At 46.3% G+C, this 14,721-nt stretch overlaps 1 protein-coding gene across 4 annotated transcripts in view; it reads right to left on the bottom strand.

The window, feature by feature from the left end:
* The window catches only part of Slc35f3 (solute carrier family 35 member F3), a 337,034-nt gene that overhangs the window by 80,649 nt on the left and 241,664 nt on the right, over positions 1 to 14,721 (bottom strand). Inside the window, exon 1 of one of the 4 annotated variants that reach the window (XM_003473520.5) lies at positions 9,494 to 9,847. The exons of the other annotated variants lie outside the window; for them this stretch is intronic. Coding sequence (XP_003473568.2) covers positions 9,494 to 9,569 — 76 coding nt within the window. The 5' untranslated portion in view covers positions 9,570 to 9,847. Of the gene's footprint in view, positions 1 to 9,493; positions 9,848 to 14,721 lie in introns of those variants that run through there. 4 annotated transcript variants of the gene reach the window in all.

Raw genomic sequence — 14,721 nt, 5'->3', positions numbered from 1 at the left:
GCTAGGGGCTATTCATAGCTTTCCTTCCCCATCATGATGGTCAGTGTGATTATTATTCTTTTCAAAGTGGACAGCAGAGGCCCTGAGAGTCTAATGGCCATAGGCCAGTGAGTGGCTGAGATGCAGTTCCAACCTGGGTCTGACTCAAAAGAATCTATGAGAATGAAGATGTTGGTCCTTCTCCCCTTTCAAAGTTGGTTAGGGTTATGGTACTGACCACCTGTATCTGAACTGTCATCACGGAGAGGGGCTTCAGGTTTGCAGGGAACAGACCAAATTTAAGTTTAAAGAGTCTCAGTACAGGTGGGACTCTTGACTGGAATTGGCTCTCCTGGAACGGGGATGTTTTGGAATGGGTTATTGTATTCCAGTCAGAAGTTAACACCTATTGTAGTTGTATTTGGAGATAAGGCCTCTATAGAAGTAATTAAAGTTAAGTGAAGCAGTAAGGGAGAGGTTCTAATCTGACAGGAATAGGTTTCATAGAAGAAACACCAGAGAACCCATTCTGTCTCTCTCCCCCCATGCACACATTCAGAAAGAGGGCAGATGAGGACACAGTGAGAAGGCAGCCTCATATAAGCCAGAAGGGAGCCCTCATCAGAAACAGAATTTGCAAGCACTGTAATCTTGGATTTCCAGCCTTCAGAACTGGGAGAAAACAATTTTTAAAAAGCTGTGCAGCCAGAAGTACGCTTGGGCTGATGCAGCAGAGTGGGTGCTGTGCCTGTGAAGGTGTGAGATGCAGACTGAGAGCCGTCACTATGCAGGATGTGGGTGACAAGCTGCAGATGGTGCATAATTTACTTTGATAATGTATTAGAAGAAATAATGGCATTGGGTGAGAAATATTGGATACTATCCCTTGGGAGTTTCTTGAACCTTTGTTTGTGATTCTGGGGGCAATGTGTATCCCTAGGAGAAAACAAGGCTATTACAAAGTCATTTTTAAAAACTCAAACTACTATTTTTCACTGGAAATTTATTTCCTTAGCTAGGATCAAGAGTTGGGAGGTGTATGTAGGCTGCTTTTTGGAGGACAGGATGGAATAGTAGGCAGTTTTTCTAGGACCCACTAGAAGTGCTATCAGAAGCCTTTTGAGAACGGGAAAGAGTTGGACTCCACCCAACCCATGTTCCTACCATCATCATTGCTGAAGCCATAAACTCTGTGCTGCCATATCCACTTTACCCTTGTTTCCTTAGGGGTCCGCTAATAATTTCCACATGTCCCATTGACATCACTTCATGCAGTAGATTTAAGGCAATCCTGGAATTAGCCCACAGTGAATTCCAACTTCTGTTAACTGGTTGTTGTAGAGAGGCTTTAAGTAAAGCTGCTTGTGCCTTGGGGAAGAGGTGGTGTCTACTCTCAGAGGGGCAGGCCAGCATGCTTCTGTGCTTGCCCTGAAACCCATGTGCTTGAGGGGATCAGTCTTAATCCACATTCTGGGCCTGTCATGGCCTGTGCTGCCTTCTGTAACTTTACCGGGTTCATGGTCTGGGCACATAGGGCACATGCAGCAGGTGTTCATCAGCTGCAGACCTCATGATATTTTGGTGCTGGTGGCAACCCATATATAAACTGAGTCAAATGTGCACACTCATCTTTTTTGATGTTTTTCCTGTAGGGCAGTTAGCATTGTAAATTGGAGTTCAGGCTGTTGGAACTCACATAGTAGCCAGGCTTACAAGAGAGCAGATTAAATTAGGCAAGATGGCATAAGACTGTAGTCCCAGCTGAGCCAGGAGGATCACTTGAGCCCAGGAATTTGAGACCAGCATGGGAAACATAGTAAGACTCATCTCAACAAACAAGCAACAACAATAAGAACACCCCAAAACAGAACGAGAGGGCAGGTGACATAATACAGGAGCACAACTCCAGAAGAAAGCCTGCTTCCCTATGGCCTGTGAGCCCTTCAAGAAGTGACACTGGCATCTTCTACTGTGGAGAGTCTGGCCCAGCAGACTCTAATTAGGTTAGGTGGAGTACCAGATAAAAATGAGCAGTAGAACTCGAGCAAAACTATAGCTAATGGCATGAGCCATTTCACAATTTCTCTTAAGAAAACAACATTGTTTTCTAAAATATGCTCAGTTTTCAGCAAAGTCCTATGCATCAATAAGGCAGGACTGAACTTGCTCAGTCAAGAACCAATGTGGGTTTGATCTTAAAATGTTAAACATGACTTCCCAGGCTTAATCCCCCGCTCACAGGCAAACACTCTGTCCCACAGGTGGTGAAATGGCTGAGGACAGCTGTGGGTGTTGAGGTTTTAACATGCCCCAGGCAGAGCGCTGAAGTTGCACAGCTTCTTTCACGGCCTTTTGTGCTTTTGTGTGCCCCATCACTGTCTAGGGTTCCATCGTGCCCAGTGGCTCCCTGTGGCTGAAAACTCACGGAACAACTTGTGCTCACCTGGTTGGTGTTTCCACTTCCTGCTTAGCTATAAAACCACCCCCTGCAAGTCTGGCCATCTGCATGCACACAGCGTTCACACACATGGGTAAGCATGTGTACGCTACATTTCCTACTGTCCCCAGTCTCAGTGTTTCAGAGGGCAGCCCTCTGCCGAGGCTAGTGAGAGCTTTGATCAAATAAACAGATCTCCGTTGATGAAAAAGCTATTTAATAGTCTCATAGAATGTTCCTACTGAAACAGCCCAGGGAAGATCTATTATAATGCCCTTTCTTCCCAGAAAAAGAAGGCCAGGTTCCCAGAGGTGAGCAGCATGTCTGATATATTAATTAACTACCCAGCAGCAGGAAATGAAACCTGGTGTCCAACATTTCACCCAGCATTCTTCCATCCGAAACCCCTTTCCTGAGTTATAAGATATCTTAACCCGTGGAAATGTATCACTTGCCAAAAAGGCTTTTAAGAATTAAATCTCATCTTGGCTCTCTCAACAGAGCTATTCTGAACCTTTTCCCACCTCTTCAAGCCTTCAGTTCCATCCATCACTTTCAGTAGATGATTCTGCATCCTACGTTACAAAGATCAAAGTCTCCAGCACAGGTCCCTCTGCTGACTTCCCTCCTCCACATCTCCGTATCCCTCTGTGTCTGCCCATCATCCTCCCCTGCTCCTTTCCAAGGCTAACCACCCCCTTCTCATCCAGTACCTTCCTCCCATGCCTCTCTCCTCCTCCAGGCCACGGCTACATCAATCACCTTTCACTTGGGACTACTTGAAACCTGTTCTGGAATAAGCTGCCTTCTGCCAGATTTCAAAAATGCTTGAAATCCTCTTAAGACAGCATAACTGCCCTTGCATCAGTCACATCCAGGTGCCTGGCAAAGTCCTGCCATTGCTTCCCTCCTCATTAGACAACTCACCCCTTACATTCTGGATCCCAGACCAACAATCACTTAAAATTATTTCTGCAAATCACATTCCCTTGGCAGCATTTCACACATCATTCTCCATTATGGTTTAGATCTAACATGTCCTCCAAAGTCTCACGTATCTGGAAGGTGACTGCGTCCTGGGGGTGCTGTACTCACTGATGCATTCATCCATTGATAAGTTTAATGACTGACTGTGCTGTTAGAAGATGGGGCCTAGCTGGAGGTGGACCCACTGGGGGTGTGCCCTGGAAGGCTGTATTGTTGTCTCTGCCTCCTCTTTTCTCTCTCTTTGCTTCCCAGCTACCACAGAGTAAACAACTTTCTTCTGCTATGACCTTCCACTTTATCCTTTCATCCTGCTACCTACCAACCATGGTCTGAACCCACTGAAAACTGTGTGCCAAAATAAACCTCTCATTTAATTTTCACATGCTGGGTATTTTGTTCCAGCACTGGGAAAGCACCAGATACATTCTCCTTTGATTTTCTTCCCACAGTGTATATATATATATATATATTTGTACTGGGAATCAAACTCACGACCTTGTGCTTACCATGCAGGTGCTGTGCCACTGAGCCATATCCCCAGCTTTATGCTACTGCATTGTCTGTTCATCAGGTCTAGCTGATTCAACGTCTCTTTTTCCTCCTGTATCTCCCCAACGCTCTGCACTTAACTGTTTATTCCCAATTCCTTGACTTCTCCCTCAGGCCTTTCCACTTCGTTCTCCTTTCTCCTTACCTGCTGTACATTGAGGTCTCAAACTTGACATGTCTGAATTTGACCCCATCTCCTCACAGATGGGTTTTCCCTCTCTGCTTTACTGATAATGCTTTTTCAATTCCCTGAAGTGTTCAGGCTCCTAGTCTTTTCCCAGTCTTCTACTCTACACTAGTCACGATCTGTGGATCTGTCTTCTCCGGGTCATGTCTCACTGCACAATGTGCTGTGGCTAGGACATGAACCAACCACAAAGTGGATTTCTCAGTCACCTCACTGCTCCTCACTTGATGTTCTCACCTGTGCAATGGGAACCACATTAAGACCTACCATGTAGGGATGCTGTGAGCACCAAAAGGAGCAGCCAAGGTCAAGGCCTCATGGTGAGCAGGAAGCAGCTTCACCACCCCAGTTAGGACCATGAGCGCACGTTCAGACTCTGTGGTTCCTTTTTGGCATGAGTCCTCATCTCACGAGACCTTCTCCTCTTCTCAAATAGGACTTGCACTGTGTCTCCAATGTGATACACACATTTATGCATAGGCACATACACCCTATACACAAGAGTCTCAGCTTTGACTCTTATCACATGTGGTAGACTTTGGAAGTTTTTATTCTACCCTGAATCCTTTATTAAGACTTAACTCACTGTGGCCAGTGAAACAGGCTTCATGCTCTGAACACTGCTGCTACCTTCGGCTGTCTTATTTTCCCACAATCAAGTGGTGTTTTTGTCTCTTTTGGCTCCATTCCCTAACTGATTTAACCCCCTCTGTTGGGCTCTGGGATCCTCAGAGTCTGCCTGTGGATGTGTTCACCATCCTCTTCCCTCTACTGCATTCTCAGGTAACATAAGCTCTGGCCCAGCAGCCACTGCTAGGTGCCCTCTGTGTGCCACCCTTCCCAGCTCTGCCCTCCATCTCTGAGGCTTTTTCTGCTAAGGATGCCAATTCTTACTTCCCATTTCTTACACGTGACTGCCAAGTGCAAAGACGATATCCTCCACTGTGCCACTCCAACTGTGTTCTCAGAAAGAGCAATGCCAATTCATGTGGAGTCACTGTCCTGTACTTGGTAATGAGACAGATTCTCAAAGAGATCTTATGGCCACCTACAGGCCTTTGCAGGAAGAGGTGCCCTGTCATTTTATGTCATTTTGGCAAAGAAGACGGTAATCATGGCCAGAGTATAAGGTAGGACCATTTGAGTCCCCAAGAAATGAGTCTTTTTCATTTATTTTGTACTCTTTCCATGAAATAAAAAAATTATATTTTCACAGGATATCTTTATTTGGATTTCTGATCTTTAGTTCATTTCTGATATTTCTACTTGTTTGGATGCTCTTTTGGGTCAGGGGTTGTTTTACTTGTCTTGGTATCCCTCTAAAACACCTGGTTTATTCTCTTGCACGTATTAACTAATATAATTTGACTAATAGTAAGTTTTATCACTGATGTTTCAGACTTAGAACCAGTCAAAGAAACAAGTATTTCTGAACACAGGGAATGTTTATCATTATGCTTCTCAAGAATTCTGAGATTGGGCCAGCAGGGGTGGGTCTCCACATGATGAACAACCAAGCATTTCAGGACAAGTCTTATCCTAGTGACAGAAATAGCGTAGCCACGCATGCTTTGGGGGCAGCTGAGACTGCTCAGTTCCTCTAGAGAACTTAGTATTAAGAATATCACCAAAAACCATGGGTCCTCTGTGTTCTGGCAAAACTCAGACCCCTGAGCCATACTGCAGCGGGAACTTTATGGGACAAACATTTACTGAGCACCTACAAAGTGTTATGCAATGCTGTAATTCTCTCACCTTCTCAGTCTTGTGAAAGGCTTCCACATTTGGAGGTAATCAGGTATGGATTTGAAGCAAGGCACTTTGCTTTCTACCTCCATAATAATTTTGGGTGAATGATTCTCTGAGCCCCAATCTCCTCATCTGTTAAAGTGGGATAACAATGCTTTCCCCTTCATTTGGGAGGAACAGAGATAAAATGGAGCCATCTCTCTCAGCTTAGGATGCACAACATGGTAGGCATTCATTAGAAAAAAATGATCTTTGTTATTATGGGGAATATATTATTCATATAAGAGAAATGATTCCCAGAGAGCTTTAGTCATTAGCCAAGATTACTCTGCTTGGGTGAAGAGGGCACTAAGTCCCATCCATCTCACTCCAAAGATTTCACTCTATCTATACCATTTACGACGACCCCTTGGGGATACTCGTTGTGTTGTATGTAATTTTACTAGACATGAATTAGCTGATTATGAATACAGGACGATCTTAGCAAATGATACTCTACGAGAGATGTGCCACTGATCAATATTCAGTGTTTGCTTCTCATAGAGAAGCCAAGAAAAGAACATTAAAACGTGATATACTGTTAGACATAACAAAACCCTCAAACTGACCAGACACTACTTTTTAGGTTTTAGCCCCTACCAAGGCCAGCCCCTTTGACTTCATGCATCCTGGTTGAGCCGTGCACACACTCTCCCTTCTCCCTGAAATATCTTCTCATCCTCCGCATGCCCGACACGCTTCCTCACATCCCCTAGCCTCAGTGGTGACACCTCCACCTCAGGAAGGCCGCCTCCTCAGGAGGAACTCAGCTCAGAAGGTCTGCTCCTCAGAAGAGCTTCTGCTCTCAGAAAAGGGTCCTCTCAGAAGGGCTCCTCCTTCTTTACCTCAGAAAGTCTCCTCAGATAGGCCTCCTTTTCAGACAGGCCTCCTCCTGGAAAGCTTCCTCCTCAGCAGGCTTCCTCCTTAGATGGCCTCCCCCTAGGAACACCTCCTCAGATTGCTCAATTTTCAGTTTCTCTGTGACACTCTGTTCTTAGCTTTGTTCCAGAACTCTCTACCTTTTATTTGATAATTTATCTATCTGTACATCTCTTTTGTACTAGAATGACATTTCCCTAAGAGACCAAAGCTAACATTGTTCACTGCTGTACTCCCAGGGCCTTGCCAAGCTGTCACAGGACAAATAGTACAGATGGATGACGTATTTGTTCAGAGTAAATGAAGTCATCTTGTCCATCTTCCTGTGTTTGAGTTTAACCAAGCAATGCATTTTCTATTTTGGTTTTATATGTACCACACGTGGTGCCTTCTTGGCTCCCCTTAGATGACACAATCTGCAAGCTAATAAATATTCCTTGCTGTCTATATTCCATCCTTGCACCCTGTATACATTCACATACAAAGAGCCACACTATGGGGACCACCTTGCCATGTGCACCCCAGGCAAAACCAAAGGATTCAATACTTCCAAAGCAAGCACACAAGATGCAGATCATTTTAGAAAAACAGTCCAAGAACCAAACAACACAAAACACATCAAGGGAAAAACTCAAGCAGAGGGAAAGAGCTCTGTGAGCTCAGGCATACCCAGGGCAGGTCTTCCCAGGCCCTGACCTGCAGACTGGCTGCTCTGCTTATAGGTGACCCCCACACAAAGGAACCTAGCTGCTGCTACTTGGCAGGTATTTCTAGACAGGATCCCACAATGGACTCTATGACAGTGGCAAGGTTTGCTGAAGGAGCCTATCTGTGACCGGGGGATTGGCTGGTAGTTATTAAGCACCAACTGTGGCAGGTATGCATTATATCTCACTCTCCTCACCTCAACTCCTTCCTAACCTTCTGCAGAGGTCTATTATTACTTCTCTTTTATTTCAGAGGAAACTGAAGTTCAGTGTTCATGCTTTACACAAAGTCAAACTAAGGGGCAGATCCTCCATCTGTCCAATTCTTAGTCCAACCCACTTGTCTAAGACCAACAGAAATGAATGCAGAAATACTGTTTAAGCCAAGCCCACAGTAAAGCAGTGGCTGATGTCAGTGTGGGAGGCACACTCAAGTTCACCTGCAAGCATCCTAAGGTAATGGGAGGGGATGCTCATTTTCATTCCCAGAAGGCAACTCCAGGCTTGGATGGAGAGAGAGCCTGTGCCTGGTACCACTCACTTGTCTTATAGCACTGCTTGGGCCACAGTAGCCAACCCAGGTGGCTTTACCACCCACGGCTGGCACTCTCCTTTGAGCGCAGAGGAGGGCTGTGGTGCCAAAGGGGACACCCTACTCCTGGACAGAAGTGCCAACCTCTCCAGTGAGCAGATGAAGGTGGTGACCTCCCAGGAGGACCCTGTGAGTGGGCATACATTCTTTGCTTTCCTAAGAGGCACAAACACTCAAACTCCTCCTCCCCTGCTCACACAGTATCTGAGCCAGGGCTGGAGGAGGCTTAGAATCCCATGCTCCCTAGGAAAGGTTTTTACTGATTCTGGTGTTAATGACAGCTACCAGGTCTTTTTGAGACCACAACAAAAAACACAAAACCTCTTAGAAGAAATAATAAGAAATAGGTACATACTTGCAAACCAGTGCTCTGAAAAAAGCATGGGGTTTGGGCCAGACAGTTTAGGATGCCCTCCTGCTTCACCAGTTGCTAGCTGTAGGTCAATCTACCCACCTTTCTGGGCTTTAGACCTCATCTACAATACCCAGGATGGCCACCAACACACTTCTGTGGACTGCCATGCTTGGAGCACCCAGGTACGTTGTTAACAGCCTGTTTTGTCTCTACTGGTCCTCAGACTTATTACAAAAAATAAGAGCTCACAAATGGAGTGCAAGGTTCTCATGCACCCAGAGGCCTGACTCCAGGGAACAGCAGAGATCAGCTTCCCTGATTGCTTGTGCTGTTGGGCTTGGTGAGCTGAGCTCCTGGGCTCCTAACCCACAGAGGGGTTGCTCCCTCCTAGGCTGGCAGGCCCTTCTCAGGCTTCTTCTGGCCAGTCCAGTGAGCTCCAGAAAGGGGGCAGGGGAAGTCCTGGTACAGCTGCCCTGGAGGAGGAGTTAAGGACGGAGAGTCTCTCTTGGCTAGAAAGCAAGGTCCCCTTTTAGGTCAGGGAATGGCAGCTGGATCTGAGTAAGGCACAGCCTCATCCTGCCCCCCTGCTCCAGGTCACATCCCCCTGGTGAGGGTGGTTTCAGGTTGAAAGGGCTACAAGGAGGATGGGGACACATTCCGGGGACCTCTCACATCGCTCACTTCCCCTAAGGCCTGGGAAGGAACCTGTTTACAGGCTGGAGCAGGGATTTCCCCACACTTGCCAGCCCCGACGTCCTTTAGTTGGTTGCCAGGGGTGGCTTCAGAGCCGGGAAACGTGCCCAGCTTCCACCAGCCTCCAGCAGCGCCTACGAGCCCGCGGACAACACCTCTGGTCTGCCGGGTTGGGCAGCCGAACCCAGCTCGTGGCACCCACTGTGCGCGAGAGCACGGTGGCGCCGGAGCGTGCAGGTCGGTACCCGCGGACAGGCGTGGGTCTCGGGACAGGCGCGGGGGCTGCGGCTGCAGCCGGGTCCCTCTGCACTGCGGCCCACGCCCGGCGCCGCCCCATTACCTTCCACTTTGGTGAGGGTCAGGACCGGACTGTTGCAGGCGCTGAGCGGGGCCACCCGGGCCGAGTGCTTCTTCATGGTGAGCCGGCCACCTCCGGAGCGCTGCCGCCGCCTCTGGCTACATCCTGGGGCCGGGCGGCGTGCCTCGGGCCCGCGGCCACGCGGCCTCCTCCTCGCCCCCAGGGCCAGGTCCCAGGCTGCCGCCCGCTCCGGTCCTTCGCCGCGCTCACTGCGGCTGCAGCCCCGCCACGCACATCGTCCCCGGCCGGCCGCGCGGCGCTCCACACACGCGCGCACAGCCTCCGACTCCGCGCTTGCAGCAAACTCCAACGTCACGTACGAGCACACTCCCCACGCCCGCCCGGCCCGCTCACCTGCTCCGCCCCGCCCCGAGCGGCCAGGCGCGGTGCCAGGGCCCTCCCTGGCTGAGAGCCAGATCGGGCTGCAGCCGTCTCGGGCTACACCTCTCCGCTGGCCCAATAAAGGAAGGGACCAGCGCCTTTGAGGGAGACCTTGAGCGCTCCAGCCTCAGTGTCGCAGAAGTTCCATTCCTTTTTTCTTTTTCTTTTTCTTTTTTATCAGAAGTAAGGCAAGGGTAGTGTTTGACTTTGGAAGGAGAGGTGACTCCTCCCTGTGCTGTCCTGAGTTGCTTTGCTAGGGGAGTCAGATCAAAGCAACTTGTATTTGCTTCTTGAGTCCAGTGGAGCATTATCTTGTCTGATCTTGTGGACAGACTGATGGGTTTGGGGAAGAGAACGTCCACAGAGGCAAAACTTCTGGGAGAAGAGAAAAGCTCCTCATCTACCCAGGTCCTAGGTCCTAGGTCCCAGTCCCAGGTCCCAGGTCCCAGGTCCCAGGTCCCAGGTACCTTTTGCCAGCAAGCTTTTCACCTTCCATTAGCCTCGCTGTAAGCTACTGGCCAATGTGCTTGTTACAAAGCTGTGATTTACCTATTGCATCACTGGCCAGAAGTTCCCTGTGTGACCACCCAGTCTAGAGGGGTCTTTACTGTTCAGGGTTAATCCTGGATAGTGTGTCATTCACCATGGAAGTAGAGGGCGCCTGCAGCCCCAGAATTCAAGTTGTCCAACATATGAAATTACACTCATACGTCCCAAACAGTACTGGCCCCAGCCACTACAGGGAATCTGACGATCAGTTCAGATACAAGATGGGTTTTGCAGCTATTGTTGGTTAAGTCCTTACTCCATTTCAGAACTAGCCTCAAATTTGATATTGCAAGGTACTGTGTCATTCTAACGGCCAGCAAGGGTAATTTGGCGGATTGGTACAGGTGGAGAGCAACCCTAGAACAGCGCTGTGCTAGTTTGGCACCCGGAAACGATTGCTGGTGACATCCATTCACCTGCACACTGCCGTGCCGGTGAAGAAACAGAGCGCTTGCCATTGCTTGCTCTCTTAAGGACATTGATGAAGAGAAGGGCGGAGTCTCGCAGGCTGGACAGCTCAGGGCTGCTTTCCCATCACCACAGCGGGAGATGTGGCCCGGTCCCTGCAGAGCCCTCTAGTGTTCATCTCCACTAGACCGTCAAAGGGGAACTTGTCCCAAGGTGCCCAGTGAAGATGCTACAAAGAAACTATTTCCTCCTTTGAGAATAAATTTAGAGCAGAACATTTTCTCATTAGATATTAAAGAAGTTCTGTTTATTGGAAAATCATATTTCTCTGTGTTGTTTGTAAATTCTTCAATAAATATTTACTATTGACCTAATAAATACATCATAATGATACCTATTTTTGATATCAGTAATTGTTGCATGTTTTACAGAAATCATTTCAGTTTCTACTTGCAAAAGTTCTGTAAGGTCACTGTGGCGCTGTTTTAGAGATAGGAAAGCTGAGACTAGGAGAGGTAAATAAAATGTCCTAGCTCATGGAGTAAGTGGCCTAATAGGATTTAGATTCACGTCTTTACAACCTGGGCTCATCACCACTATGCTATTTTCTTTCTTAGTATAAGTATGAGATGAAAGCTTGTCGTATAACTAGTTCACATCTGTGAAGAAAATATGTGGGCAGTCCACAACCCCTGTCCTTCCATCTGAGTGCGGTTTGATAAGAGTTCACTGTGTTCCTGCAGCCGAGCACTCCTGGAGCAGCTGGGCTTGGGCTCATCTCGTGCCTCTGCACACTTGCACTGCTAGGTGACTCACAATGAAGAGCGCTCAATAAATACTTCCCTGATTTTAAAAATCTACTTTCTATTTATTGCAATGTTCTGTATTGTGAAAGTTAACAAATACTGTTAAATACTCTGGTCACAAACTTCTATCATTAAGTAATCGCTGCCTAATTCTGTTTCCTCCTTGCCGGGAAACTTATTCTAGAAACTTTTGGTTCCTGGGGGGTCATTACCTCCTCTTATCTGTTAACTTCTACTTCCCGACTGTCATCTCAATCTCTTCCCCTTGATCAATTTAAACACTGTGCTTTTCAGTCTTTCACTTTCTCAACTTTGAGTTTCTCTCTCAACTTGTGTTTCAAAAAAAAGAAAACACCAACCAACCAACAAACAAAAAACCTCCAAACCCTATCCTACCAATCCTCGAAACCCCACAGAATTTCTCAGACTTCTGAAATCAGTTTCCTGCCTGCTCAACCTTGTGAGTACTGACAAATTCTAAGGGAACACTTCCTTTTGGGAGTGACATGCAGCAGGGGTCCTTATTTAAAAACCCAAGTGAAATTATCTAAGAGGTTAGAGGAGGTTGTTTTATGGATAGGAAAGCTGAGGCTGGCTCACATATACTGATACATGAGCACGTACTGCTCACATTTTTAGAAGTCTAACCTTTTAAAACTTCACAGTCAAGTTAGACTGTAAAAGCCTAACTCTCAAGAATAACTAGAAGATTGCCTACACTCTTCACTTAAAAATTCAAATCTCCAATTTTTAATAAAAATATACTAATAATTCTTCTAAGGATGAAAGGAAACTCATGAAAGATGAGCAATACCCACGACAAAGGATGGGCCATTTGACTTCTGACCCTATTCCTCTTAGTATAAACTGACACCTGAAGGATATCTATTACTGAGAACCTATCGGTCTTACATGTAATATTAGAGGCATTTATCTGAACAGGCCGTTGGGGTGATTTTTCAGGTCCCACTACCACATAGCTCTTTCTTGTGACTGACAAATGCATATATGACAGCTCGCTCATCAAAGCCCAGCACTCATTCAGCTTGCACAAGATGATGACAAGACACCTGTTCATTGTCACTAAGCTCACTCTTGTTTGCTCATTGTTTTCATTGATTTGGTTGAAGAGTGGACAGGAAAATTGATGGCAGTCTGGCCTGGTAGACCTATGCAAAGTGGGCTTGTGTTACTGTCTGAATATTGATGGACCTGCTGTGAAGACACAGAAGGTAGCACACCTGGGCATTCGCCAGCCACCAGGATGGGTTTTCTATTTCCTCTTGCTTCCCATGCACAAACCAAAGAGGAAGGAAGGAAAAGAAGAGTTGTGGAAAAGAAAGGAAACAAAATGATCAGTTTCCCCTATTCCTGAGGGACTAATAAAATTGCACTCCACCCCCTAGGGCAGGGCCCAGCCGATTGCTCATCAGGCTCTCAGATCAGGGCTTATCTTCAGCCCCATGTCATTCAAAAACCAGTTAAGGTCTTTCTGGACCAGCTCACTCTGGCATCCATAGGAGCTGCACGCCCATTCTGTTTCACGTGGTAGTTTCCAATTACTGATAGCTTCCTTGCCCTACTCTATTTGCTGGGATTGAGTGGTCCCTGGAGACCAAGGTGACATGGCACATGCTTTGGACAGCAGTCAGCAGCTTGGATTTGAGCTCAGTTTCTGCCAACACGAGGCAACCGAACTCTGGAGGCCATTCAGTCTCTGCCAGCCTTAGGTTTCTTCTTCTGGGACCCAAGAAGGTCTGATTTAGCACAGTAGCAGTTTGCAACTCCGCTTCTGGCTCTTGGCAAAGCAACTATGCTTTTATCTGCTGAGTTCTTGATTAAATGTGCTTTGTAAAAAAGGTGGTACTGCTAAAACAAAATTTAGCATCTCTCAGGTTCTGCGGGCTTCAGCGTTTGGTGTGTATGAAATTATCTTCCTGGATATGACAATTGTCAGAGTCTGGAAAAATCTTCGAAGCATGCTGTCCTTCAGTTAGTTAAGCAGGCTTTTGCTTTAAGTGGCTGTCTCACTTTTTTGTCATAACTAGAAATGCATTTTACATTTGTCAAAAATTGTAAACTAAAAGGTTAATCTTACCATTTTTAAATCATGTTTTGATTTTAGAAATCGGGAAAAATACATTTTACATCACATCTCTTACACACAGATGTGCATGTATGTATACAGGTATCTACAGTGCATGTAAGCATATATGTGCAATATATATATATATATATATATATATATATATATCTGGTTAAACTAATAAAATACTACCTTTATCACATAAACACATTATGTTTATTCTATTCTATTCTATCATTGAAAAAAAGCTGATTATGTTCAACTGATTCACTTGTATTATGTTCTACTCATGGATTAAAACCTCATGTGGTTTGAAAAATATTGTTAAAATTATACTCTTGGTTGGCTATGTGAGAACTTTACTTACAATGCTCAAAGTAATTCAAATTTAAATTCAATTAGGGTTTTCAAGAATTAGAAAACATTCCATTTCAATTAATTCACTGTGAAATATCAGTACTGTTTTATAGTTCGTCCCCATACTAAGTAGTAAAAATAACAAATTTGTTTTTGTGGTTACCAGTGCTTAAAATAATCACATCAAGTGATGCCAGGAACCAGATAATTTGTGTGCAGCCTGCAGAGGCTTCCATAGTGGACTGCATTGGCATTTCCAGTAGACAAGGAAGCCCAAGGGCCAAAAATGCTGTCCTGTGTACCATGGTTCAGCCTGGCCACTCAGCAGGGAAAATTGGTACCTCTTCCAAAACGCTGATACAAGGACCATCAGACTGAGGACTTGGGGTACCTGAGTTCTTGAGTACCTTCTTCCTCAGATGTCCCCTCTTCTTCCACAGGCACTGATGTGCCTCATAAGGACAAACTGAGACTCATCAGAGACCCACTAAATTTCCTCTTCTTTTTTTCAAGGAGAAACATCAAGGTTGCATAACTCCAGCTGGGGCACAGGTTTTCAGGTCGATCCTAGGGGTGATGATATAACAGCTGGGGCTGCCCAGAGCCAGTGTTAGGGCGAGCAA

This window comes from Cavia porcellus, unplaced genomic scaffold (assembly GCF_034190915.1).
Source record: "Cavia porcellus strain 051 isolate PalLab524CR breed Dunkin Hartley unplaced genomic scaffold, mCavPor4.1 scaffold_13, whole genome shotgun sequence".
NCBI lineage: Eukaryota > Metazoa > Chordata > Mammalia > Rodentia > Caviidae > Cavia > Cavia porcellus.
Note: the sequence above shows the minus strand (reverse complement) of the source record. Positions and strands in the feature narration are given on the sequence as shown.